Source organism: Drosophila pseudoobscura, chromosome 4 (assembly GCF_009870125.1).
Source record: "Drosophila pseudoobscura strain MV-25-SWS-2005 chromosome 4, UCI_Dpse_MV25, whole genome shotgun sequence".
Taxonomy (NCBI): domain Eukaryota; kingdom Metazoa; phylum Arthropoda; class Insecta; order Diptera; family Drosophilidae; genus Drosophila; species Drosophila pseudoobscura.
In genome coordinates, this window is record NC_046681.1 from 19,004,511 (window position 1) to 19,030,634 (window position 26,124).

The 26,124-nt window shown below is 47.7% G+C and overlaps 2 protein-coding genes across 4 annotated transcripts; one reads left to right on the forward strand and one right to left on the reverse strand.

Annotated features, from left to right (window-relative positions):
* The first annotated feature begins 144 nt into the window (after window positions 1–144).
* Window positions 145–4,033, forward strand: crq (croquemort). 3 transcript variants are annotated; one of them, XM_015180332.2, is made up of 6 exons: window positions 145–350; window positions 417–546; window positions 1,848–2,051; window positions 2,112–3,214; window positions 3,273–3,363; window positions 3,426–4,033. In XM_015180332.2, the coding sequence occupies exons 3-6, from the start codon at window positions 1,923–1,925 to the stop codon at window positions 3,570–3,572; spliced, it is 1,470 nt and encodes a 489-aa protein (XP_015035818.2). In that variant the 5' UTR covers window positions 145–350; window positions 417–546; window positions 1,848–1,922; the 3' UTR covers window positions 3,573–4,033. The 3 variants fall into 3 exon arrangements, with proteins under 3 accessions (XP_015035818.2, XP_015035817.2, XP_001356433.2); XM_015180331.2 differs by lacking the exon at window positions 417–546; XM_001356397.4 differs by lacking the exons at window positions 145–350; window positions 417–546 and adding an exon at window positions 1,312–1,452.
* Window positions 3,860–24,170, reverse strand: ex (FERM domain containing expanded). The gene is made up of 6 exons (XM_001356398.4): window positions 22,873–24,170; window positions 16,001–16,138; window positions 15,787–15,935; window positions 9,623–9,702; window positions 5,943–9,552; window positions 3,860–5,879 (listed from the first exon to the last, which is right to left on the reverse strand). The coding sequence occupies exons 2-6, from the start codon at window positions 16,090–16,092 to the stop codon at window positions 5,263–5,265; spliced, it is 4,548 nt and encodes a 1,515-aa protein (XP_001356434.4). The 5' UTR covers window positions 16,093–16,138; window positions 22,873–24,170; the 3' UTR covers window positions 3,860–5,262.
* Window positions 24,171–26,124: the final 1,954 nt, after the last annotated feature.

The following is a 26,124-nucleotide window of genomic DNA, read 5'->3' on the forward strand; positions in this document are numbered from 1 at the left end:
CCGAATACCTTGAAACGTTTAGGTTGTAAGTAAAGATGAAGGATGGTATGGATGGACCTATTATTATTATTATTAATAAGATTTTTCGTGGTCTAACTAAAGTTGTTCACCTGTCAAATATATGGGGATTAAGTGGGTTAAGTTCGTTTTTTCATCGGTATACGATAAATCCGCGGTTGAATAGCCAAAACAAATTGATCCAATTAAACTTTTGCAAATAAACAGCGACAGTGGCTGCAGCTCTTGCCATTAATTGTATTACGATTTGCCTATTTGTGCCATTACCCAAGTGCATTGGGGCCAGTGATTGCCATTTGTTTACAGTTACTGCGCCTTCCTTTTCCATATAGGTAAACATTTTTGTGTTTCTGTGGCTTTTCCTTGAGTATTTGCATATTTAACGGAATTTTTTGCAGCGTTTTGGCTATCCATTAACCCACATTTATTGCCAACTAACTTGCATAATTATAGTCAAGGTCAAGTAGCAACAACAACAAGATCTAGCAGAAGGCACGACCCTCGTCTTAATTGTGTGCGAGAAAAAAGGCGAGTAATGCAATGCAATACTGTAGCAAGTAATAATACACATGTTAATTAGGTGTAGAGATTACCCCTTTAGCATGATCTCAACCTGATTCAGCAGCGGGGCCCTGAACGACAACTAAGCTGCTGAGCCGGTCATTGATCAGAATAGAGTCTGGTACTGCACCAGAATCCAGTTCACTTCTCAAGCGTCCGGTTATCGGTACCCGCGCCCCCATTCTAGTTTTTCCTGTGTCTGCGGGTCGTTATCAGCCAAGAACAAAGAGGAGTTTAAATGCGTAGCCCCAATAACCCGTCTGAGTCAGTTCGTCCGTGCTCAAACAAAGGCAGTAAGGCAGCTAAAAATGCGATATGCACTCGGACTTTTGATAAAAACAGACCTACAGACCATTTCTGATTTCTCACAGCTGGATATTATATGTTGCTCGAAGTAATCTACATAAAATTTGCAGTACATATGTATAAACATATGTTTGTTTCGTCAATGGCTAAGTGCCAGTAGTATCTCCAGTAGCTTATCTTATCGAGGCCATAAATAGGAACCCCTTGTGCGCATACCAGAGATCTGATCATAAGAAATCTACGCAATTTCCCACAAACTACCTTCAAACACTACACATGTAATTGTCATATGAGAACTAATGCAAGTAATCTCATACGATTATCCATGTAGCTAATTTGTTGGAATTGTCCTATTAAGGATTGTCAATCCTTGTCTGCCATGACACCGCACACAACACAGATTAGCCAAATCCAAAGATTTCGAGTAGTAAACTACAAGTGGAACCATTTAAAGACACAATCAGTAGCCGCTGGCAAACAGTTTCGCTTTGTCTGCGGAAGCGTGTGGTACGGTCCTCTCCCCGTTGCCTAAAAATTGTGATATCCCTCTCTTCAGTTGGACATTTCGTAAGTTTATATCTGATAGAACGCACCCTAACACGGTACTAAACACCCTCGATTGTGGCCAAGACATTTGCGGAAGTCTGCACTTGACACACACTCCAATCCGAGTTGACATGGACTGGTAGCCCGTAATCTGTTGGGGCTGTCATAGTAGGTGCAACGTATTCAAATGGGATCGAGCCTAATCGTAGATGCTTATCGAATACTTAAGTATGGGCAAAAAACAGAGCGATAAGCCACCGGCTAGCTATTATTATTAGCTCTGCTGGGGATAGCCAGGATAGGGCTGAGCTGAAAGTCAATAAGCGAATAAAAATTCTCCTGATAACCCCCGATACGGTTTATTGGCACAGATTATGCAAGCAAAAATAGCTTAACGAAATCCACTCACTTTCCAGATGCAACACAGCAGCGCGTAGGCAACGTACTTGTACCTTTTCCTTCCGTGAATCTTTGGCATCTCATCGCTCAACATGTGCTGCAAGTGCTGCGGGGAAACTCAACGCAAGGCCTGGGTCTTTGGCCTTGGATCGCTCTTCATGATTCTGGGTATCCTTATCGTGGTCTTTTGGCCCGGTTTGGCCGACCATTTAGTGGAGGATGTAAGTACTTTTTCACTCCTTCGGTACATCCAATAACCTTTTTCACTCAACTCCTTTTAGGGTCTCAAACTGAAGCCAGGCACCGACACCTACGACAGCTGGCTTGAGGCTCCGATTCCTATTTATCTTAGCTTTAACATGTTCAACTGGACGAATCCCGAGGAGATACGCAATCCGAACGTGAAGCCCAACTTCGTGGAGATGGGTCCGTACGTGTTCCTCGAGAAGCACAAGAAGGAGAACTTCACCTTCTACGAGAACGCTACAGTGGCCTACTACGAGCGTCGCACCTGGTTCTTTGACGCGGAAAAGTCCAACGGCACGCTGGATGACATGGTGACGGCTGCTCATGCCATCACCGCTACGGTGGCGGACGAGATGCGGCATCAGAAAAAGATCTTGAAGAAGATCATCAACTTTATGCTGAACCACGAGGGCGGCGAGCTGTACACCACGAAGCCCGTGGGCGAGTGGATCTTCAAAGGCTATCAGGACAATCTCACCGACTTCCTGAACCTGTTCAACACATCCGTGATCGACATTCCCTACAAGCGCTTTGGCTGGCTGGCGGATCGTAACGAATCCCTGACATACGATGGTCTCTTCACCATTCACACGGGCACTGACAACATCGCCAACGTGGGCAAGCTGACGCACTGGAACGGCAAGGCGGAGACCGGGTTCTATGAAATGCCCTGTGGCGTTGTGAACGGCACCACTGGGGATCTCTTTGCCCCCAAGATGAATGTGAAAGATGAGATCACCATCTTTGCCACCGATGCCTGTCGCTTTATGAACCTCAGGCCGGAGGGCACTTTAGAGAACCATGGCCTGACTGCCACCCGCTGGGTGGGCACTGAGGAAACCCTCGATTCTGGCGAGAACTATCCGAATCAGGCCTGCTTCTGCGATCCCCGCCTCGAGGAGTGTCCCAAGACGGGTGTGGTCGAGTGCAAGGCCTGCCGCGACAAGGCGCCGATCTACTCATCCTTTCCGCACTTCTACCTGGCGGACAAGCACTATCTGGATGCGATAACTGGCATGAATCCGGACAAGGCGAAGCACGAGTTCGTCATGGCCATTGAGCCGACCACGGGAGTGCCCGTCCAGGTGCATGGCCGCATTCAAATCAACATGATGATTGAGCCCGACGATGATTACGAGTGAGTGATAGTCTATATGTTCCTTGATCTATATTCTTTATATTCTTTTATATTACAGTATCTATCGAGGAGTTTCGAAGGTGCTGATGCCCATGTTCTGGTTTGACCAGTATGCAGAGCTCTCCCCCGAGCTGGCCTCCAAGGCCAAGGTAGATATGTAGATCTCAGCCACCCAATAGATCACTCTGTTAAACTCTGATTTCTCTTTCAGTTGGCCATTAATCTGTCATCCTATGGCATCATCTTTGGCTATTCCCTGGTGGGCTTTGCCAGTCTCGTCATCATTACAGGCGTCGCACTGACACTGACCAAGCGGTGGGTGCGTCGCGACGATGACGAGGCCATGCTGACCAACTGAGGAAGCATTGGCAAGGCCTTAGCCATAGTTATTCTTAATTGCCAAAGTGCCAGGACAAATTAACACTCCTAGTTCATTTTGATAGTCGCATCGTTTGTTGTTACGCGTTATGTATTATGTAACTTGCTGATAGCCAGTAGTCGCCTCAACATTCGTATTGCATTTTGTGATAACAATCCATAGCCCCTAACTCTTAATCTATATACTATTCTATGTGCAATAACACGAAACACCCACAAGCTGAGATTACCTTTACCTTTATCCAATTCCAATTGCAACTGCAATTCCATTTGAATTTTTCATTTTATTTCGCAAACATAATTTTTACAACTCTTTAATCAAGGACTTTGTTTTTACTTATCGTATACGATTGTTGGATGTTTCAACGATTTGCTTGCTTTATAAATGCATTAATTGAATGTTTTGTTGTAAGAATAATAAATTAAAATACAATAATTTTATATGTATATGTATATATATATATAATGGTTTATATATATGTAAGATATATGGCAAAAATTTTTACATTTTCTCAAAAATCACATTACTCAATTTAGCCATAGACTTTTAGTCGAGAAAAATCTACGCAAATATTTGTGACATCCATCGAAAAACTCGAAATCATTTTTGCACACACACACACATTCTCAGAGGGTTGGTTAATCGACAAAAGATAATAAAAACACAAAATGGATACAAAATATAGACCGTTATCAAAACGCGTAACTCTCTCTCTCACTCGCTAAATTCAGATACGGTGGGTGTGAGCGGCTGGGGGCAAGTCTGGGCACTCTTGAAATTCTTTAGTTCCTTTCGTCCAGCGAATGTCCGATACGATACGATATGTATATATTCGATCGTATGACCATTCGATGGATCCGATTCGTTGTGGGTATGATGTGTGTGAGGGGGTGGGTAGGCGATTCTACGTACTAAAAAATTTGCATAGTTTTTTGTTTTCTTTTGTTTTGTTGCATTCGATGTTCTGTTTGTTCTTCTTGTTGCTGACTAAAGTAGTATTAAAATTTAGTTAAGTTTAAAGTAAAAAATCAATCACAGTTGTTTGGGCGGAAGTAGTTTAGTTAGTGTAAGTATTCGCATCTGGCCTAAGTCGCAGCTACTAAGACTATGTATTAAGCTTTAGTTTAGTGTATTAAGTAGTTTTCGTATTTTATACTTGAGTATTGTTTCCGTTTCTCGTTTCTCATAGTTATATAGTGGTGCTCCTCGCTCTCTCTCTGTCGTTTCTCTCTCTGGTTTTTTGTCATTCTCTGTATGGTTGTCCCTCTTCTACCTGTGACTAGACTGGGTTCTGTTATTTGAATGCGTTCTTGAGGTTCTTACGTTACGTCGCGTTACTGTTACTGTTACGTTACGGTTGCTGTTACTGTTACTGTTATGCTTCTGTTCTGCTGTTCAGGGGGGTTTCTGTTGGATCTAGATCTGTCCGAATTCTTCTGCCTACGCACCGCGGCCGAAACACTGTGATCGATCTCTTAACTCCAACTCGACTCTCGATCTATGCAAATTCCCATGTAGCATGTAGCATGCCACCGCACATCACAAAAACACATATACAAACACATCAAACAGCAATCGAACTAGAGAGAAGAGTGTCGTCTGGCCTTAGCATCGCTTCCCTTTCCGTTCCTGTTTCTACAATTCCGTTTTTCCATTTCTCTATTTCCGTTTAAGTCTGCGAGTTGTAGCTCTTGTGGTGCTTCATCACCACAGCGGGATCCATGACGTAGTTGTTGGCCTCCGCCAACTGCTGAACAGGCAGCGGCGGTAGCTTGTCCTGCGGATGCCGATGACTGACCGCAGCAGAGCTCTTCCTCGTTTTGCTCAGTGTTCCACCTCCTCCCGAATAGGGGGACGTGGAGTTGGAGTTCGAGTTCCCATTCGCATTGGAGGAGGAGGATGATGCTACTCCTCCTTCGGTGGCATTCTTCGGATTGACCATCACCTTGGTCTGCTTGAGCAGCGATCGATCGTTGCACAGCGCCGAGATAAGTGGCAGATCCAGGTGCTTGCTCTTCTCCCTCAGCAAGGCTATATCCAGGGCCTGGGCCTGAGCTTGGGCCTGGGCTTGGGCATGGCTCTGTGCTGCCATCGAGGCCTGTAGTTGGGCCAGAATGCTGTTGCCAGTGCGATTCAATCCCACACCCATATCGGACCTCGGACGTTCCCCTGCCCACTGGGCTCCGCTGGAGGTCTTGGTCAGCGGACTGTTGGCATTGTGGGGATTCAGTGTGGGGGGCTTTCGCGGCGGCAGGATGCTCGTGCTGGGACTGGGTTTCGAAGGAACTAAAAAGCAGAGAATAAAATGGGATTAGTGAGGGCTTCTGTATGGAATGAAGGAACACTCACTTGGTGGCGGCTTCTCACTGGGCGCCGGCATTGGTGGCTTCTTGAGGCGCCTGTTCACATAGGGTGGCGGCGGTGGCGGCGGCAGACGCTTCCCCTTGGGCATCGAGTCGAGCGAATTCAGAATATTGTCGTCTGATCGTGATCGTGCGAACATCGAGGAGGCGTTGGCGCTCGCGTTGGCTGCGGCGGCGGCTGCCAAGGCCGCTGGATGCAGCGGGGGCGGCGGCGGGGGCTCGTACGAGGAGCACAGGCTGGCCATCGAGGGCGAGTATAGGGGCGAATATCCGGCCCCGGGCAGCTGGACGTACGTGTCCGACAGGTTCTGGGTGGAGGCGTAACGCGAGTGCGTGGACAGCGCCAGTGGGAGGTAGGGCGTGCTCCGGTAGATCGCCGGCGACACCTGCATCGCCAGATACGGATGGTGGGGTGGCGGAGGTGCTTGATGGGCCATGGCTGCCAGCAGGGATCCCTGCTTGGAGTCCAGGTACTCCTGCTGACTGACCGCCGGATCCTGAATCGGGTAGATCACGTAGTCCACGTCGCTGTACAGCTGCTGCTGGTACAGCTCCAGCTGCTTCCTCGCCAGCTGACTCGTGTACAGGTGATGTCCAGCCAGATGTGGATGCTGGTGGGGATGCTGGTGAGGATGGTGCGCTGGCGGTGGTGGTGGGGGCGGCTGTCGGGGGAGACTGGGCGGCGGCGGGGGCAGAAACTGGCGCGGCTTGATCACCGGCAACAGAACGCATGCCTGCTGTGGCTGCTGGTGGTGCAGCGAGGCCGTGCTCTTGTGGAGGCCGTAAGGAACTATCGGTATGCCAATGGCCGCTGATCCCGAGTGTCGATGGTGCGAATGGTGCGATGGGTGCTGGTGCGGATCGACCATACGATGGTGTGGATGCGCATGCGGATGCGGATGGTGGTGCAGCGAGGCCTGGGAGCCGGATCCCGCGTAATTGGAATTGTGGAGCGACTGCTGCGACAGCTGGTGGCTGCACAGCGATCCACTTGAAGACGCTGCCGAGGAGCAGTGGTGCGGTGCCGCATAGCTGGGCTTGGCTCCATCCGGCAGGAGGCTGGTGTGCGCCTTCAGGATGCTGATCTGCGGCCGCGTCGTAATGAAGCGCGCTGTCACCTCCTCGGACTTTAAAGAACTCAACGATCCCGCCGTACTGGGCGCCGGATTGGCCGAGGATGCCACCGAGATGAGGGATGTGGGCCGGGGCTTGCTGCTGCTGGGATATGGCGGTGGATCTCTGCGTCGCAGTGAAGTCACAGGCGGCGGCGGAGCAGTGGGTGGCGGAGGAGCCGGACTGGGACTTGGCGGCGGCGGCGGCTCTGGTTTTGGCGGAGGAGGAGCCACTACGATGGGTTTCGGTACTGTCTTGGGCATCGGTGGCACTGGCGGTGGAGCCACTGGGGGTCCACACAGACCCGTCTTCTCGTGCCGTGCACTGTACGGTGGTGGGGGTGCTGGCGGGAGCTCCTGCTCCTGGTCATCCGCCTCGCTGGGGGTCTCGAGGGGTATCGGCATCGGCATCGTCACGTAGTCGCAGTCCGAGTGCAAATTGCTGGACACGGTCTTGCGGCTCGAATAGGTGCCACGGCCCACGATGAGGTTCGTCAACTCTTCGGCGGAGAGCAGTGAGTGCTTGTTGTCCGTGGGATCGCTGCCGTCGCCTCGGAAGGAGCTCCCGGTGCTGATGTTCGAGTCTGAGCGCAGTCGAAACTCTGCCCGTTTCTTGCCGCCGTCCACTAGGTCCGAGGGTCCGCCATCCTCCATCTCCATCTCCATGGATTCCGTGGGCTGGAACATCCCGTAGTGGGAGCTCTTCTCGGACTCGGCCATCTCCGAGGACTGGCCCGTGAGCTCGCTGCTGTGCATCGTGTACACCCCGGAGGTCTCTGTGGGCGGGGCTCCATGGGCGAGGGTGTACACCCCCGATGCCCCGGATACGCTCTCCGGGAAGTCCTCGGGATTCGTCTCACTCAAGGCGGAGTTCTGGGCCGTGTGGCTGAAGCCCAGCTCCAGGCTGGAGGACGTCGAGTGCACGGGTATGCTGCTGGCGGATGCGGATCCACTAGCTCCGACTCCGGCCACTGGAGATGTCACCACCACAGTGCTGCAGGTGGAGGAGCACTGGGATCCAATGTTGTGCTGGGAACTGGGGGAATCAGTGGCCGTCGACGAATCATTTGCGTGTGTGGTGCCCAAAGAGGTTCGCGGACCGGAGGAAGAATTACTGGCGGATATGCCAGACGCTCCATTGGAGGCCGTATCCGGGGGGCGTACGCTCAACGCCGCAAGCTGCTCCTCCAGGTCTTTCAGGGACATTTGTCCCACGGACGAAGTCTGCCTGCTGACGCTGGGTCTGTCCAGGAGATGGGCCAGGGCCAGGCTCTCGGTGGATGGGGCTGCCAAAGGCGCCGGCGGAGTGTTGATCATGATCTCCAGCTCGTCCTCGGAGTGCACGCGATCGCTGACGATGCCCGAGGTGGTGTTGGAGCTGGTGCTGGATATCACCGAGATGCGCTGCTCGTTCTTGCTCTTGTACGGCAGCAGGAGACTCCGGGAACAGGCGTAGCTGGCATGCAATCGATTCGACTCGGCCTCCTCCTCCTCCCGCTTGTGGGCATCCTTGAGGCGTGCCGCCAGCTTCATGCTCCACTGGTGCGTGTCCTTGCAGAGCGTCAGCAGCAGCTTGTTCTTCTCGTCGGAGGCGGCGTACAGCGTGATCCGGCTCTCCCCGGAGCGGATCTCGAACTTCTTTCGCTCGAACGAGAGCTTCGTTATGTTGGGCCACAGGAAGGTGGTGGAGGTCTCCGCCGAGGCCGCTGTGACCCCTCCCTCTCCGCCTCCGAGGATCTTGATGCCTTTGGCGTAAACCACGAACCAGGAACTGCCTGCGCCCTGCTCGCTCTTGGCCAGCCGCATCCGGAATGTGTGCGCATTGATCGTCTCGTGGAGGCTGCACGCCTGCTGGATGTACAGCAGCTCCGCCTCCGCTGCGGACATGCCCAGGTGCTCTCGATGGCATGCCCGCAGGGCACTTCGGCCCCAGGGCGTGTTCAGAGTACTCGGAAGGTAGTCCTCGATCCGGAAGTAGTCCGTTCCGGACGCGGGCAGTGGCAGTGCAGGCGGTAGTGGCGGCAGGGGCAGGGGTTCCCTCTTGGAGGTGGAGGCCACATACGTGGAGAGGCGCAGCATCCGCTCGTTGGCGCTGCTCAGCCGCTTGCTGATCTTCGGCAACGTCATCGTTGTGGAGGCTCTTAGGGATGTGACCCCTCCAACCTCCTCGCTGGAGTCCTCCTTTGTGGCTGTCTGGGATTGGATTTGGGATTGGCTTGGGGTTTGGCTTGGTGCTGGGGCTGCGGCTGGCACTGAGGCTGGTGGGGCATCGCCCAGGTCCGCCTGCAGAGCAAGGCCGGCCAGGAAGACCAGCGCCTGCTCGGCATGCTCGCGGGGCAGCTGCTCCCGATGCAGGATGTTGTGCCGCAGCTGCAGGTAGTAGTTGTGCCGCGACGTCTCATCTTTCAGCATGAACGGACTCTCGATGTAGAACTGCACGCGAAAGTGTAGCTCCAGGAGTGGCCGTCCATTGGCATCCAAACCCTGCCGATAAACAGAAGATTAGTCAAGGATTTGATCACTCTCTTGTGTTGTTTCTAGAGGTACTACTCACGTGGGTGTGCGAGGATCGCCAGCTCTTGGGTCCGTATTTGGAGAGCTTGCTCTCGGGATCTGCAAACATGTACTCGCCATCTGGAAGAAGGAATTGAAAGGGTAAGGACTGTTTAGTAAAGATTTACAAGAGAAGATCGTAGAGAGCCTTAAGGATCGAGGACATCAGTTAAAAACATTCATCAAGCTGTCATTTAGTCATCATAATCATCATCAACCGAAGATATAAGGATAGATCGAGTAGATCATTAAAATGTGGAGAGTAGATTCTTCGATCTTCTTGGCGAAGATCGTTTATTAAAAACTATGATCGAAAATGTGGAGAGTATTGGTTTTCCTTAAAGGGAATATGGATTAGGAGATGGATCCAAGTAGCTTGGCTAGTGATTTCCTGCAAAAGTGATAATATCTTCGAATAGATCATTTAAGATCACTTTTCTCCACAACGATACAGGAGATTTCCAGACCTCTAAGGAGACAAAAAAACATAAATTCTCGTAAGCAGAGCATTTCACACGATCACACAAATTCAGTCGAGTTCCCATTCTAGTTTTGAGATCGAAGTCTTCCGTTTGGAATGCACGCATGCAGATCATAAATACAGTTCCTTCCACTCTATAAAGTTCGAGGTCTGGTGTCTGTCTGGTGATTTCTGTTAGAAAAGGAAGTTCGATTCGTTGAGCAGACACCGCGATAATTTATTCATTCCTTAAATGAAGAGTAGGAGAAGGAAGTTCGATTAAACTACTAATCAATGGAGGGAAAAGCGAATGTTAAATCAGAACTTCCGATAGGCCGAAGACCTGTTCCTTTTTCTCGATAAGAAAGCAGGAAAGGAAGGTAGCAGGAAGTTCCCCTCAATGAAGCTCAGATCCCATTCCATTCCATTCCCCATTTTGGTGCGGTTAAGGAACCTTTTTGGCGCGAATCTGCCAAGGTCGCTAATCAAAATTTTAAATGAACTTTCGGCTATGCTGCGCCATGCTCTCCCATCCCAGAGATCCGAGAGAGATCCAGACTTGTGTCAGTTTGTCAGGCAATAAACAAGCAGCCCATTGACATCAACAAGAGTTGGACTCGAGATTCGAGAGATGGAGATGATGATGATGATGACGACACGTCAGGCTGTCAGAGGAGAGTAAGGGTAAGGGCCCCAAGGGCATGTCGGAGGCAGCACCAGCATCAGCAGCAGCCTCCAATCCAGTAACAAAATCAACACACACTTCATCGAACGAAAAATTGGAATTCCTGCATACGAAATGAAGAGCAGCAACAGCAACAGCCACAGCAGCAAGATGGAAAATAATAATTATGAAAAGAGGCAGCAGCAGCAGCAGCAGAAACCAGAGGAGGAGACAGAGTGCTGGAGTGGCATGCCATGGAATGGAAGCAGCACCACCACCACCACCAGCAGCAGCAGCAGCAACAATATCATAATAATCATCAGCGGAGCGGCCGAATAAGTGCCTATCAATGACGATGTCTTCGTGGAGTTGTGGCTGTAGCTCGGAGATTGGGAGATGGAAGAGGAGTTGTGGCTCTGGCTCTGGCTGTGGAGATTCGAGAGGAGTACGAATTCAAGTTGGGAGTAGAGTCAGAGCCAAAGCGAGAGAGCGAGAGAGCGAGCGAGCGAGTGGCTGCTGCTGCATACCAAGCCCAAAACGCAGCAACGAAAAAAAAAGCAAGAGAGAAGGAAAAAAAAACAGGTAGAAAGACAGGTAAGCGGCAGCAGCAGTGGCAGCAGAGGCAGCAGCAGCGAATGGCAGCTGAAACCCAAGTCCCAGAGTCCCCCGAGTCTCAGACCGATTTCTTTTCGCATTCAAATTTCACTCAGGCTCCAGTTTTGAGGCCCTCCAAATGGGGGTATACGATACTCCTTCTTCTAAGGAGGAGGCTTCTCCTTGTTCTTGTTCTTTGAGCTGCACAGGTGTGAAGGCCAGTGTGTCTCGTCTAAGGCAGCCCCCACTGATGGATCCTCACGCAATCTCCGGAGTTCCAGAGTTCCTCCCTTTTGGTCAAGCGTTGGGCCCAGCGGCAAAAACCTAATAATTAACATATTTTCCATCGCATTCCACAGCGCTCACAATTAACACGCACGCACACACCACAGACAGGCAGACAGACAGAGAGAGACAGAGAGAGAGAGAGAAAGGGAGACACTTGTGGCAGGGGCAGCGAAATAAATCTTCAATTTGAAACACATGCAACACAAATTACAGCCTCGAAGTAGAAGAAGGGGCAGGCAGCAGCAGAGGCTCATCAACCAGAGGAATTCCACAGCGGATCGGTGAGGTTCGGTTCGGGTCTGGTCTGGTCTGGTCTCTGGTCTGGTCCGAAGTCAAAGTCGAACCACAAGAGACAGCTGCGCCCAATGCCAATGCCAAGGCCTGTGCCTGTTGCCTGCTGCCTGCCTGCCTGCTGCCTGGCATTCTTCAGATTCAGATTTATTTTCCAAAAGGTTTCCAGCTTGGAGTTTCAGAGTTTGAGTAGCCCCCATAATAACCGAAAAGAGAGAGAAGAGAATGCGAGCAGTAGAGAGAGGGAGAGTCGACCAGGAGATGATCTGTAATGGAAAGTGCACACAGAAAGAGAGAGGATCTTCCATTCAGGATGCAGTAGAGAACTCTAAGAACTCTAATCTCCAAGGCAATTTTGAGTGTGTTTTTATAGAGATATAAAGATATTCTTTACTCAAGTCCTTAAAGAGATTAAATATCAAATATCCAACGAAGGCTCGGTCTTAAGGAATATACATTATCAGAAGTAAATGTTATAGCACTTATGCCCATCGAAAGTACAAAAACAACTTTGAAATCAAAATAGTTGGAAAACCATTAAAATATTGTATGTTTCTGATAATTCCTCTGGCTATAGCGTAGCAAGTATGGCTACAGGGTAACTATAGAGCTATAGACCATCTATAACAAAGCTAAAGCTGTTCCATAGATCCACAGAACATTACATAGAAATCGATCTTTAAAAAATATACATAATATTGGCCCAAATGTGTTCTTGGGTTTAACCTACCCCCGCTATACACAAGCTACAGGGTATGTCCTCAAAAGATAAATGTGTGTGTGTATCGAAAAACAGGCTAAAGGAAACAAGAAAAAAAGAGAGAACGAAACGAAAGAACGAATGAAGAAAAAAAAAACATAAAACCAAAAGAATTTTAATTTCCGATGTTATCAGATGCACGCAGCCCGAGAAGAAGAGGAGGCGGAGGAGCAGAAGGAGGCGGAGAGGCAGCTGTGGCAAAAGGGGCAGGGACTGGGGCAGGGGGCATGCTGCGGCTGAGGCTGAGGCAAGGCCGCGAGTCGCCAGCGTCCATCACATCGCATCCACCAAAGATGCAGCAGACGCAGACGAAGACGAAGACGAAGACGAACAAGCCCCAACGCCATATAATAATGATTATGAGCCATTAACATTAAATGGAAAAGAAAATGTTGGTCTACAGATTACAGAGCCACAACCAAGAAAAGCAGAGGAGGAGCCGAAAGGTTCGGTTCATTCGGTGGCATGGGGCATGGGGCAGGAGGCATCATGGAATGCGGCAGCAGCAGCGAAGGAATCCAGGCAATGCGACAGCCTAAAAATAACACCAAACAGGAGATGGGGGCAGGTGAAGGAGTCCGAGTCCGAGTCCGAGTCCGTCCTCTGCTGAATGACAATGTTGCCAAATTGCCATCGGATGCTGCTGTTGCTGCCTCCTGCCACTGCAGCATGTGCTGCTGCCTGCCACTTAAAGAGCCATCCAATGAAGGAGCGGAAATTTGCATAAAGATGAAATTTATTGACGTTGCTGTGGCCATAAAATTGAAATTCATTTCTCGGTCTACCCCGACCCCCGTCCCGAAAAGGGTCTGGGCCAAAAAACAAAAAAAAAAGAATCGAAAGACTCAAGAAACGAACGAAAAAACTGACATTCCACGGGGCTATCTATTCCAGAGAGCCCGAGAGAGAGAGCATACCCTCGAAGAGCATATCAGCATTGGCCAAAGGCCACAGAGAGAATCACCACTGGGTATTCCTCCCTCTCGAGAGCTCCAACCGCATGCCACTCACAGATACACACACTAAGACACTCTCGAATACAGACACACTAGCAGGAATCCTTGGCAGCACACACACACACACACACACACACATGGACACTGGGATGCAGAATGCAGAATGCAAACTGCCAATTTCATAGTTGAGCCAGAGGAATCCTCTGCTGGTTCTCCATTCCTCCTCCTCTTCCTCCTCTTCCTCCTGCCTGTTTCTGCTGCCTCTTCCGCCTGTTCTTCTCCCCCTCCCCCCTCCTGCCACATCTCTGGCCTCTTCTTCTTGCCTTCAAAGACGAGGACGTTGGCATGCCCATCCTCTATCCACCATCCCCTGCTACAAGTTCCAGCCCCAGCCCCAGCTCCAGCTCCAGCAGCGACTCCAACTTCAAACTGCATACCAAATTCTTTGCTGAAGATGTTGAGGCAACTTCCCTGCTTGCTCCTCTTTACCAACTCTCTCTCTCTCTCTCGCTCTCGCTCTTTCGGTGCCTCTTGCCACGAAATTGATGCCAACCAGATTCGAAAATTTACGTGTTGTGTTCTTGGGCTTTGCTCTACCCAAAGGAATCGAAGGGTATAGGAAAATTCTTGAGAGTCCAGAACAGGAAAATGTAAAAAGAAATTTTGAAGAATTTAAGAGTTTTCGTCTATACCTTTCTCTGCTTCTATATATTTCATCTATAATTTATTTTATAATTTCTTCGCTATTCCTATCTTAATTTTGTTGTCAAAATCTAAACCCAACTCTAATACTATTCGCTCGAAATCTTCATAGAATTCAGGCAGGAAAGGTATCGGGATTTGCAATTATAATACTATAAACAATATTCTGTTGAATATCATATCCATGATCCCATTTCCAAATCATCTATCGATGCTATAGGTCCATCTCATTGGCTTTTAATCCGATAATATTTTATTTTCTGGATTCCACAAGAATAGAAGTGTACGGATTGCAATCTGGAGATCTTAGGGTTTGAAAATCCTTTAATTCCCTTTCAGTTTTGAATATTCCCCTGTACTTTTTTCTTTTCCTAGCTCTAGATATTTCATATTTCATCTTAATTTTTGAGAGCATTTTGCAATTCGACTTTCGATCAAATCAAAAATAAGAACTCTCCTCCTTTCTCGTTTGCTCTTCTCTCTCTCTTTCTCACTCTCTATCTCTTTCTTTGGAGAACGCATATATCTGCGAAGGATGAGGAGGAGGAGGAGGGAGCGGGAGGCCAATGCCAAACACGATGTCTGCTGCCCTGCTATGCTCCTCAGCCTCTGCGGACCAGACCAGGCTTTGGATGTGGCTCTGGTTCTCCATCCGTCCCCCATCCTCGAAGCTGCCTCCTCCTCTGCTGCCGCATGCCTCATGCCGCATGCTGCTGCCGCTGCCGCTGCCACTGCCGCTGCCTGTCGTTCGATTCGTTTGTGTTAATGCAACGCGCGACGGCTACCTGAATTACTGAACACGCGTCTTGTGTCTGTTCCCTGTTCCCCAGTTCCCTCCCGGTCCTTGATTCGCGATCCCCGATCTCCCCATGGGTTCCCCTTTCCAGTTCCCCGCTCTGCGGCCCCGTTCCCGGGTTGTTCCTGCTTTTGGCTCTGAAATTGTTTGTTCGCCATGAAGGCGACGCGTTCCTCTGGCTTTTTGTTCATTTTATGTGCCATTTTTTTGTGTGTTGTGCTGTTGCTCTGTTGTGTTGGTATTTTTATGTGTTTTGGCAGATCGAAGGAGCAGCAGGCGGCGGCAGGCTCTCTGCTGCTCTGCTCTCTGTTCTATACTCTTCATTCTACACTCCAGATCTGCAGCCGAAGACTGAAGACTGGCGAGAGGGAGGAATGAAGAACTGAAGATCTAAAGAACTGAAGACTGGGTCTAGAAGCTGACGATGACGATGAGGATGAGGATGACGACGACGACGACGACGATGATCATGATGATGATGATGATGAGCAGCTTTTAAAAGAAGACTGGTTTATGTTTATTAGTTGTATTTTTCATGCCTTATCGCCTGGCATTTGGCTACTCCAAACTATGGTGCCCCCCTCCAACTGCATCTCTAGCTACCATCCGCTGGATAAATTCCATCCATAGGCCATATACTCGTGCATATCTTACCTATGAGCACTGCCAGACCGAACAGTTCGGTGTCCAGCATACCCTGCGTGGCAAAGTGCAGACATGTCTGCGTGTAGACCTCTCGTACCCGGCTCTTGGCATCGACTAGGAAGTACAGGGTTTTCGGCTGCTGCTGTTGCCCCAGAAGTCTGCAAAAACATACATATTTATGATATATACTTATGGTTGAATGCATGGGGCATGGGTTGCTCACCTCAGGGCCAGGAATCGCGAGCCTGGTGACAGTTGCTCGGCTGAGGACGCGCATACTTCCAGGGGCGCGCTGACGGTGCAAAATGCTCGCATGCTGCATCATTTTCCGTATACAGCGCGCACGTTGGAAATACGTTTGCTGGAAGAACACAGATCGGAGAATATTTGTGAATATTTACGGATTTTTTTGAAGAAAATTCGAGCAAAATATAGCAAAACTGTTCAATATTCAAGTAACTCGAATCTAAAACTAATGGTACGAAATCTAAGGAAGATAATGACAGGATAAGCTGCACAAGGTGTGAGGCAGTAGCTCTGGTAAGACTGATTTAATAATAGTGATTTTCCTTGCGCTAAATACCATTTAAAAGATACTAAACACGAAAATCTCTCTCCACATTTCGTGGCAGAACTAATCGCAAGAAATACCAACGCATTCCGTAGATAAATCTACCATCAAATAGCGATCAGATCGGCTTAGGAGTCTATAAGGCATTCTTTCGGGCCAAAATGGAGGCCGCTGGAGCCGCCCCAGACGATGGAAATGGCGCTCTTGTGGCCCGCTCTTTGACTGCCGAACAATTTCACCAATCAATAACGAAAGACTTAGGCGACAAACTTGATTAGCGAGCGGGCCAGTGGACTGCGAAGGCCAGTGCGTGCGTGGCAGCCACAACTCCCTCTCTGATTCTCTCTCTCTCTCTCTGTCTGTCTATCTGTGGAACACCAACACCCCATCCCATCCCATTCCATCCCATCCGATCCGATCCCCACATCCCCAAGATGCGTTGCGCATAAAATTATTAAAATTCAGTTAAAGAAAGTTCCATGGCAGCGAACGACCGAAAAACTGGCCTCTTGATGAAAGAAAAGTATTTTATGCATAAATTAAAATCAAATCGAATCAAATCAACTTTTTGTAGCGACGCCAGAGCCACAGCCAGAGCCAGATCCAGAGACTATAGTTTCTTTCTACCAACATTTTTTGTGGCGCAGAGAGAGAGACGCATAAATTTCAATATTGGCGCATTTTCTGTGTCTAATAAATTTCAAATGTTCCATAAATTTATTCAGAGTCAAGTCGCAGAGTCGGAGTCGGAGTAGGGAGAGACGAGAGACGCAGACAGACGAAGAACCGCCCTGACTTCCATAAATATATGATCGGCATCCACATCCACCAGCAGCACCACCTCCGTTTCCATTCCCAAAAACGATCATCAATCAAAGCCTGCATTTGACATAAATTAGAAACCACAGAATATTCCACTGGGAATACAGATCCAATCCGATCCCTCCCCTACCTACCGAAAAGACAACAAAAAACAAAAAACAAAAAAACAGAGCTCTTGAAAAGCAATTATATCTTAAGCCGATTTCCATGAGCGATCCACAGAACTGGCTCGGTCTCTGGCTCTGGCTCTGTCTCTGGCGGGAGCTTTGTGGCTGATTACGAAACGAGAATTGGAATTCCAGATCTCTAATATGCTTGAAGATTGACTTATTACTGAGGAATTTATGGGAGAGACAACAAAAAGTAAGCCACTAAAGATATTACTATGCGATCACTGGGAGCTACTTGTAAGTGAGTGATCATATAAGCAAGAGTTTGTTTATTCTGTGCTAAAAAAAACGATCATAGATGATCATAGAATCCTAGGGACTAAGTGAGTGATCGAATAAGTAATAGAAAAGATCATTAGACTCAAACTTAGATTTTCTGGAATATTCAATAGAAATTATACTAGAAATAATCATGCAAGTGGAGGATGAAGCAAGCAACTAGTTGGTTTATTGTAAATCTGACCATAGATGATCATGGAAGAGATCATAGGTGATCATAGAAGTAAAGTTCTTGAAAGAAAACTCCATAGGCTATCCTTAACCTTAATGATGATCCATTTTAGCGGGTGCGGGATGATCATAGATGATCTTTCCTTTCTTAATCAGAGATCTCCCATAAAGAAACTCCATAACTAAACCTCAATGCCTTTTGTTTTCTTTCACAAATAATCATGAATTTGATTTAACTAATTAGGGGAATGCTTCAGAGATTCTTCGGGAAATGATCTCTAATGAGAAAGATCGATTAAACAGCAAAGAGATTGCTAAGAGATTTCTCCGGAAGTGTTGGCCAGTGGATCACTGATTGCCTTGACTGATCAATGGCATCAATCAATGGGAACATGTCGTGGATTATTTTAATTGAAGCCAAATCGGTCTTTCCCCGATCTTCCCCCATAAGCCACAGCCATTATATAATCTAAGAGGCAATGACAAAAATAAACGATCAATGAGTCGCCCCATTCCGAACCCAATCCCCTCAAGATCATCGCACGATCATTGAGCAGTAGGCGATCTGGTTGGATGGGGATGAGTCAGTGGCCCCATCGATAGCCCCAGCAAGCCGGCAAGCGGAGGTAGGCAACGCTTGCTTTTTTAATTTAAAATGCAAACAAATTAAAAGCATTTAACAATTTCAATCATAGCAACAAATTATCCGCATTCCAATGGCTAATGAGAGCGGGAAGGAGAAGCCGAGAAAAGACGTTGCTAATTATTAAAGTCAACGCAGGAGAAGGCAGTTTATGAGAAGGGGAGGGGGGGGGGGGGCTATCAGGTGTTTGTGGGGCAATTAAAAAATGCGGCAAAGAAGCGGCGAAGCTCCAAGTGGAGCGATAGAAAGACACAGAGTGAGAAACAGAGAGGGAGAGAGGGGGGCAGGCAGGCTGGCAGGCAGACACGCTAATCAGCAATTAGCAAATGGTAATAAATACCAAAAAACCCAGATGATAAAGTATCTGGAAAGCGGAGAGGTACGTACACCCGTGGAATGCAGAGAGAGAAAGAGCGGGGGAGAGATACAGAGAGAGACAGAGAGAGCAATAAATATCCCACGGGCTCTGCTGCGAAATGTGTGTGGTGTGTGTCTCTGGCGCCAGGCCGCGAAAAATAAATGCTTTTTCTGCTGTCACAGCAAAGCCCAAAGAGAAAAAGAGACAACGCGACATTGCGCATACGCCACGTTGTGCAGCGACAGCACAAGTCTCCCTCTGCAGCCCCCAGTCTCCCCCCTCCCCATCGATTGCAATGCATGCCATTGCACTGAGCTCATTCTGTGGCGGGGAGTGTGTGTGTGTGTGTGTTTGTCCCCAAGTCCCCAAGTCGAACGAACATTCGATCAGAGATCGGAGATCGAAGAGTACGGGCCGAGGGCCCTACGATATAAACGATATAAACGATTTAACCGCATGTGCAGTCTGTCCCCGCCCCCCACGGCACCCCTTCTCCGTTCATTGAAATGCTGAATCGGAAACAGAAAAATATCCATATGGATTTCATTGCGGAATGCCACTGATACTCCACTGCCACTGCCCCACCGATCCATAAACATTCGAGTGTAAGCGATCGTTAAAATCTGCACAGCAGAGTGTGGAATGCCAGTGAGTGAGTGAGACTCACTCGATCCGAGAGATGCTACCAATAAAGATCTTAGATATGATCACACGACAGTATTAGAGGATCGTGATCTTAGCAAAAAAAAAACCCATTTGGCGCGATCTGATCAATAAACAACTGAAAATAAACGATCGTAAAGTCGAGCGAAGGCGAATGCGAATGCGAAGGAATGCGACAATAAAATATGTGTGCAATAAATGAAGAAATAGTAGATTCCACTGTAAGATCTGGGAGATTAACAGAGAGGCTTTTGAGGAGAGTGTTTTACGGAGATTAAATGATCATTTCTTATCTGCATTGATAGGCAGTAATCAGTACGATTGTGGGATGAAGGAATGATGATCTCTAAGGATCATAGAATCGAATCGATCACTGATCAATGGGGTTGCAGAGCTAGTTCAATCTCTGGGAAAGATGCCCGACGAAAGATGGCACATTTCTCTGTGTAGATCATAGATAGATCTCTGCAGAAACTGTGAGAATCTTTCATTGGCAAAAGAGAATACAAATAACAGATCTTTCGTTCGTGATCCCATTGATCTACACTGATCTCTCTATCAAAGAAGTATCCACCTGTTCGTATAGATAGTTCCAATATGTGTAAGCAGTTCTCATGGCAAACTTCGTGGCGAGCCACTCCTCTCACATTTTAATCAGAAAACAGATTCCACAGCAGACCAGAGCGGAGTGCTCCAGCACCCGAGTGGGGCTCTTAAACTGGATTCGAATTCTATTGAAAGTGTTTGGAGCCCCGCTCTCTCGCAGATCTAGCGGCTCTCTCTCGCAGCTAATGAATGACGACGAGCGGTAACTTTTGACGTGGAATATTTTGCTCATGAGTCCACCAGACAGGCCGGACCACAAGCGAACTCTGGGATCCAAAGCGGGTTCTACGTATACGTGCGTCTGGGCTTTTTTTAATTACCGATAGAACGACGATTGAACGGCATAGAGCTGGCGTCAGTAAATAGTTCAGTTGCTCCGTTCCAGTGGAGGTTTGCCTTAGTTTGGTGGCATTTTCACACGCTGATCGCCAGTGACAGCGGATGCGCGTCATTGCGACCCACAAGTATCATTCCAAACAGGGGTGTGGCTCAGTCAAATGAGGCTTTGGGGCTTTGAGGCTTTGGCTTTGGCTTTGGACTTCAAAGCTGACTTTTGTATGCCTGTGATTATGAGCCATCAAATCGCGCAAATAACTCGGCGTCTTCTTTTGCCAGACAAACTTCCAAAATCGAAAAACATGGAGAAAACGAAGAGGCAGCCGCCAAAGAAACTTAAAAAGAGCCAAAGCCAAAACCAAACAGCGGCAAATTCCGGCCAAAATTCCACTTGTTGTGCCAGTTATGGCCCAAACATACACACGCACACACACAAACACACACACGCACACCATTTGGTGTGTCTTTGAAATGCGCGAAATGTCCCCCAATGCGATAAGTCTGCCGCTCATCATGATCATGACTATAATGATGATCAGCAAGTGGCAGACATTTAGAGAGGGGGAGAGAGAGACGAGGGTAAGGGAAGCTCTGGGCCAAAGAAAACAGCGCACACGTCTTCGAGGCAGATAGACTTGGAGGCACAGGCACACCTAACGCAGGTGGAGGCGGTGGCGGTGGCGGTGGCAATAGAGCGATGGCGATGGCCTCCGCAATGAGAGCAGAGCCCAGCAAGCACTTGGAGCTTTGAAGCTTGGGGCAACAGCAGCGGCAACGTGTGCCGCATGCCAAATGGAAGGCGTGCGAAACTATGCTCACACCCTGGAAAATTCAAAGGCCCAGCTATGGGGTGTATAGGTGATTTGTCTATTAGAAAGAGGAGTAGTGCAGAAATTAGGAGAGTGCTTTGGTCATACGATGCTTTTCTATCGATTAATGATATATCTAAACACATATCTATATCCTATCGATCTATCTACCCATTAATAGATTTGTTTTTTACAGGTCATCTGGCAGTCGATTTGTGCTCTACTCTAATCAAAGAGGGGGCCGTTAAGCCAAAACTATTGCGATTGGGTCTCTCGTAGCCTCGACGCGACTCGACACCGATTGTCATTCAAAATTTGTTTAATTTGTTGTACATTTTAATTGCTTGAATTGTTGAAAAACAACTGAAATTTATGTACATACGCATATTGAGTGCGTGAAGGAATTTCGGTTTACGAAATTATTATTTTTATTTCAAGTATTATTTTGTGGCTGTCGCTGTAGTCGATTTCAATGCAAAGCCCATTGCCTGAGGTCAAGTGTGATGGAGAGATATAGATACGAGATACGCGTACACTCGCAGATGGAGATGTCTCACCAGAGACTCAATCGCAAACCACAAAACAATGACAACAACAGCTATGACATACAATACACATGATGTACATGTACCGATACAGATACAGATACAGATACAGATAACTATTTATATTGATATACAGTTACTCATATCAGTTTTGGTGGCAGAATCGTTTAACGATTAACCGCTTAGCGTGTGTTTTGCCCCCCACCCACTTCCATTTCCATTTGCTTATCTTGCCATTCGAGATGTCTGAGCGGAAAACCGTCTTACGGATTACGTACAACCGATTATTTGTTTACAGATCTCCGATTTCTGGTTCCTGCTGGCGCTGGTGCTCTCTGCCACGCAACACCCGGAGACAGAGTTCCGAGATTGGGTTCTACTTACGATTGATTTCCACTTAATCGTCTCTCAGTTCCGCTGTCGATCGGTTTCCACTCAATCAACAGTGTTCCCAGCCACTCACCTGTGCCGATAAGCAAGGCTATTAGCCCTCTATACTTTACAGGAGGGGGGAAGCTTCAGCCCCGCTCAGAAATTTTTGAGTTTATTGTCAGGGAAAATGATTCTCTATCAAAGATGAACTTTAGACGTACTACAGCCCTTTTATATATAAGACATTTTCTTACATCTGGAAACCCCTTTAACCGCCAAATCTATCCCACATCTAATATCGTCTAAAAAAATTTCCTTCCTCTTCTACCTCTTCCAAATTACAATTCTTGAAATTCTTTGGCAATTTCCTTCGGTTTGCCCCCCTTTGGGGCGGATCAAAATTCAAACCCAAACCCTGAGCGACATCTGATATTTGGGGTACGAAATGGGTTAATTGCACAATTCGAAGGTAAGAGAAAGAACAAAAACAACAACAGTTTGGCAATCGTCGGTTGGACGTTGGCGATTTTATGGTTCGGTGCGGGGCTCGGTACATTTCTTGGGGCTGGAGATAAGAGAATTTGTTTTGTTTGCTTTATGAGTGGGCCGTCGCGGGAGTCATTAAAATTTCAGAGGAATGAGTCCACATTTAGGAGAAACCGTTGTCCTCCCTGTCCCACTATGCCGTTACTAAAGAGGGACTCTTTCTATCCCTCTTCCGATCTCTTTCAATGTTTTCCCCCGTCTTACCTTATGCACTGCCGATGACAACGTTCGCCGCTGCAGTCGTTGTCGGCATATTGTCTCGGGTTTTCGTTGTTGTTTCTGCTGTTATTTGCTGCTGTTTTTCCGCTGCTCTGCTGCCGCGTAATCCACAAAAATTGAGAGTTTAGTTTTTATCTTTAGCTTTCTTTGACTCTCCCCAGCTGCCAGCTGCTTCTTCTTATACTTTTCTTCACTGATTTGTTCACACTTTTGCGTTGTTTTTTTTTCAAATGCCACCAAACTGTGTTTTATTTTTGCTTTTGCTGCTGCTGTTGCTGGTTTTGTTGTTGCTGCGGCTGCCTGACCTCTTCAAATCGCGCGCTGCGACTGCGCAGTCAACGCATTCCAGGCCGCACTTGTGGGCGCCGAAGAGAAAGAGAGAGAGAGGGGGAGCACGAGCACACTACGTTTTAATCAAAATTCACTCACACGCGCGCGCTCGCACAGATGCACACACACACACACACGCGAAAGCAGTGTGCGCTAGAGTGAGAGAGAGTGGGAAAGAGAGCGCGGACGTCAGCTCTCTCGCTCAAGTCGGTTACGTTTTTGTTGTTGTTGCGCGAAAGAATGCCGTTTGCTTGGTGGGGCTGTTGCTGGGGCTCGATTTTGACCAGCGCCAACTTTTGGATTGGATTTTATTGGATTGTGGGGATTGTATTTTGTATTGTAGGATTGTAGTGTAGTGGATTGTATTGTATGGGCTTTGATTGTGTCGGGTCCGCGCGATATCTGGAATTTTCGGCCGGAGGTTGTTCGTAAACAACACACTAGTTAAACACACCAACAAAAATCGGTAGCAAAAGCTTTTCTCTTGTAATTCAAACCCGTAAACGTAAACGAATCCGAATCTGAGTCCGAGTTCCGTTCCCCAAATCGTAACCGAAACGCGAAGCACACACTGCACTCGAGACTCGAGACTCTGTTTCTGTCTGATCGTGGGGCGAAAACTGAACTCCACTCGGAGCTGTAGAGCTGTGGAGCTGTTGAGCTGTATCTGTATCTGTGCGCACCTTGTGGCAGTGTCTGTGTGCGAGCACACGCAGGCGAGCGAGTGTTGAGACCGCTGCGAGACTCGTAACGCAAGCTGAACGAAGCTTTCGACGTCAAAATTTCAAAGAATTTCAGTGGTGCCAGAATCCATTGGATTCGACACTACTTTTTTCAGGTTTGATGGTGACTATGGTGGAAAAAATCTCAATAAACTCAATCAGCGTCAAACCAACGAGAGCGAGAGAGCGGTCGTGAGAGTATCTCTCTCGATTGAACGAAGAAATAGGATCTCTCTGTGTGCCTGTGAGCGCAAGGTATATTTTTTTGAATTGGTAAAAATTTCGAATGAAACCATGGTACGAAGATAATAGGTTTCTTTGCGCTCTCTCTCTCTCTCGTAGATCGTTTCGTCAAGTGTGTGCCTGTGAACGCAAGGTATAAATGTTTCAGGTTGTAAAAACTCAGCGAAGGGCCTCTGCTAGGTTGTGTCGAATGTTTACCTATCTCAAACACGGGATTAATATAATAATTCTATGAGAGCTCTTGATTGTTGCTTTAACCGGTGGAAAAAGTGGGTATAGAAATAACTCAATAATTTGTATTGAACAATTCGAAGTCAGAGCAGAGCGAGCCCATCGTTGAGACTGAAACTGAACGAAGACCGTTGCCAGTCTCACTTAACGAAAACCAGAGAGAGGGAGAGAGAGAGCCAGTGCTGTGTCTGTGTGTGTATCTCCCACTGAGATTTGAGATTGGAATGCGACGTTTTCATGATAGTTAGTAGCTCCAACAGTTGGTTAGGGGCAGGGGGGGGAACAGAAAATACCACACAGATGCACACAAACACACACACACTGTTACAGTTACATCTATGACCGCTCGAAAAAGAAAGGAAAGAAACCCATTCGCAAAGCCAAAAACAAAAAGGCAGCAGTAGTAAAACTACAAAAAAAACGAGGAAAAGGAAAACAAACTTCAAAGGAGAATCACAGTAGCAACAAATGTACATGTACATGGGTGTGTGTGTGTGTGTGTGTGAGAAATTCCAATGTTTTATCTCAGCTGCAGGCAGGCAGAGGGAAGAGAAGATCAGAAACCCACAGAGCCCAGGAGCAGCAGCGAGGTAGAAGAGGAATGCAAGACAAATGAAAATAGGGTGGGGCATTGACATAATGGACTCTTGGGATAGTAACCTATTCTATTGGTCCCACTCACTGCATGCAATGATGATGGATGATGGAGTGAACAATATTGACAAAAAGGAACCACACACAGTAATGTCACACCTTATCTAAATATACCATTGAGTGCCTGAATCTGAATGCATTCATGAGCTTGATTTGCTGGATTCTTTTTACCCCTCTCTCTCGCTCCTCTTCTTCACTCCCTCTCCCTCTAACCAACTACTCACTCGAAATTATTTTTTCGTAAGTTTTGTTTTCCTTTTTCTTTTCTGTTCCCTCTTCTACCGCTTCTTCTGCTGCTGCTGCTTCAAATATGCGGCATACACACGCCCCACACCGCACCCCATAGTGGAAGTGTGGGAAAGGGGGGAGTCCGAGTCCGAATCCGAGTCTCCTCGATGCTGGGGCTCAGCACGTTCTTGACGGGTCGGGGGTCGTCTTGGCATGGTCATAACTTGTTGACTGAAGCCTGAACAGTGGAGAGGGGAGAGGAGCAGTGGGTGAAGACAGTGGAGTGGCTAAGGGGAGTGGTGGGCCAGGTGGAAGAAGGAGAGTAGGGGGAACGATGGGAACTCTCTGCCGCAGCCTTCGATTTCTTCGAGTGTATTTGCTATGCGCTTTTTTTGGCTGTTGTTTTTCTTGGAATACTCTCCCCAAAAGGTATAGCAGCTTTAATACCTTATAGATCAGCTACATACCGCATTTCTATATACGATTCTCTCATTCTATATACCTTATATTCTAGTTTATTAACTCTTTAATCCATAATCAAACCTATACAGATACTAAGTATTGGATATCTTGAGATTGTGGCGCGATAACAAATATTCTCCCTGGTTTTATAATCCTTCGTTCTTTATAAAGTTTGGAGATTATTGTTTAAGAAAAGTACATAATATATATCTTCATTGTTCATTATTCTTTATAATAGTTTCTCAGTTAATAGATCCTTGTATGATATAACGATCTTCCGACTTTTAGGGTGCATCCACCTGCGACTCTACACTATCCACCTTTTGATTCTTGTTTTTCGTTATTCTTTCGTCTTCGGCCGATCGCT

What these genes read in the sequence shown, in the direction of transcription:
- ex (XM_001356398.4), bottom strand. Translation starts at nt 16,092, where the DNA reads ATGCGAGCATTTTGCACCGTCAGCGCGCCCCTGGAAGTATGCGCGTCC. An exon ending in TCGCGATTCCTGGCCCTGAG is followed by an intron (nt 15,936 to 16,000) that starts GTGAGCAACCCA and finishes ATGTTTTTGCAG; the next exon opens with ACTTCTGGGGCAACAGCAGC. An exon ending in GGCGATCCTCGCACACCCAC is followed by an intron (nt 9,553 to 9,622) that starts GTGAGTAGTACC and finishes GTTTATCGGCAG; the next exon opens with GGTTTGGATGCCAATGGACG.
- crq (XM_015180332.2), top strand. Translation starts at nt 1,923, where the DNA reads ATGTGCTGCAAGTGCTGCGGGGAAACTCAACGCAAGGCCTGGGTCTTT. An exon ending in CCGACCATTTAGTGGAGGAT is followed by an intron (nt 2,052 to 2,111) that starts GTAAGTACTTTT and finishes AACTCCTTTTAG; the next exon opens with GGTCTCAAACTGAAGCCAGG. An exon ending in GAGCCCGACGATGATTACGA is followed by an intron (nt 3,215 to 3,272) that starts GTGAGTGATAGT and finishes TTTATATTACAG; the next exon opens with TATCTATCGAGGAGTTTCGA.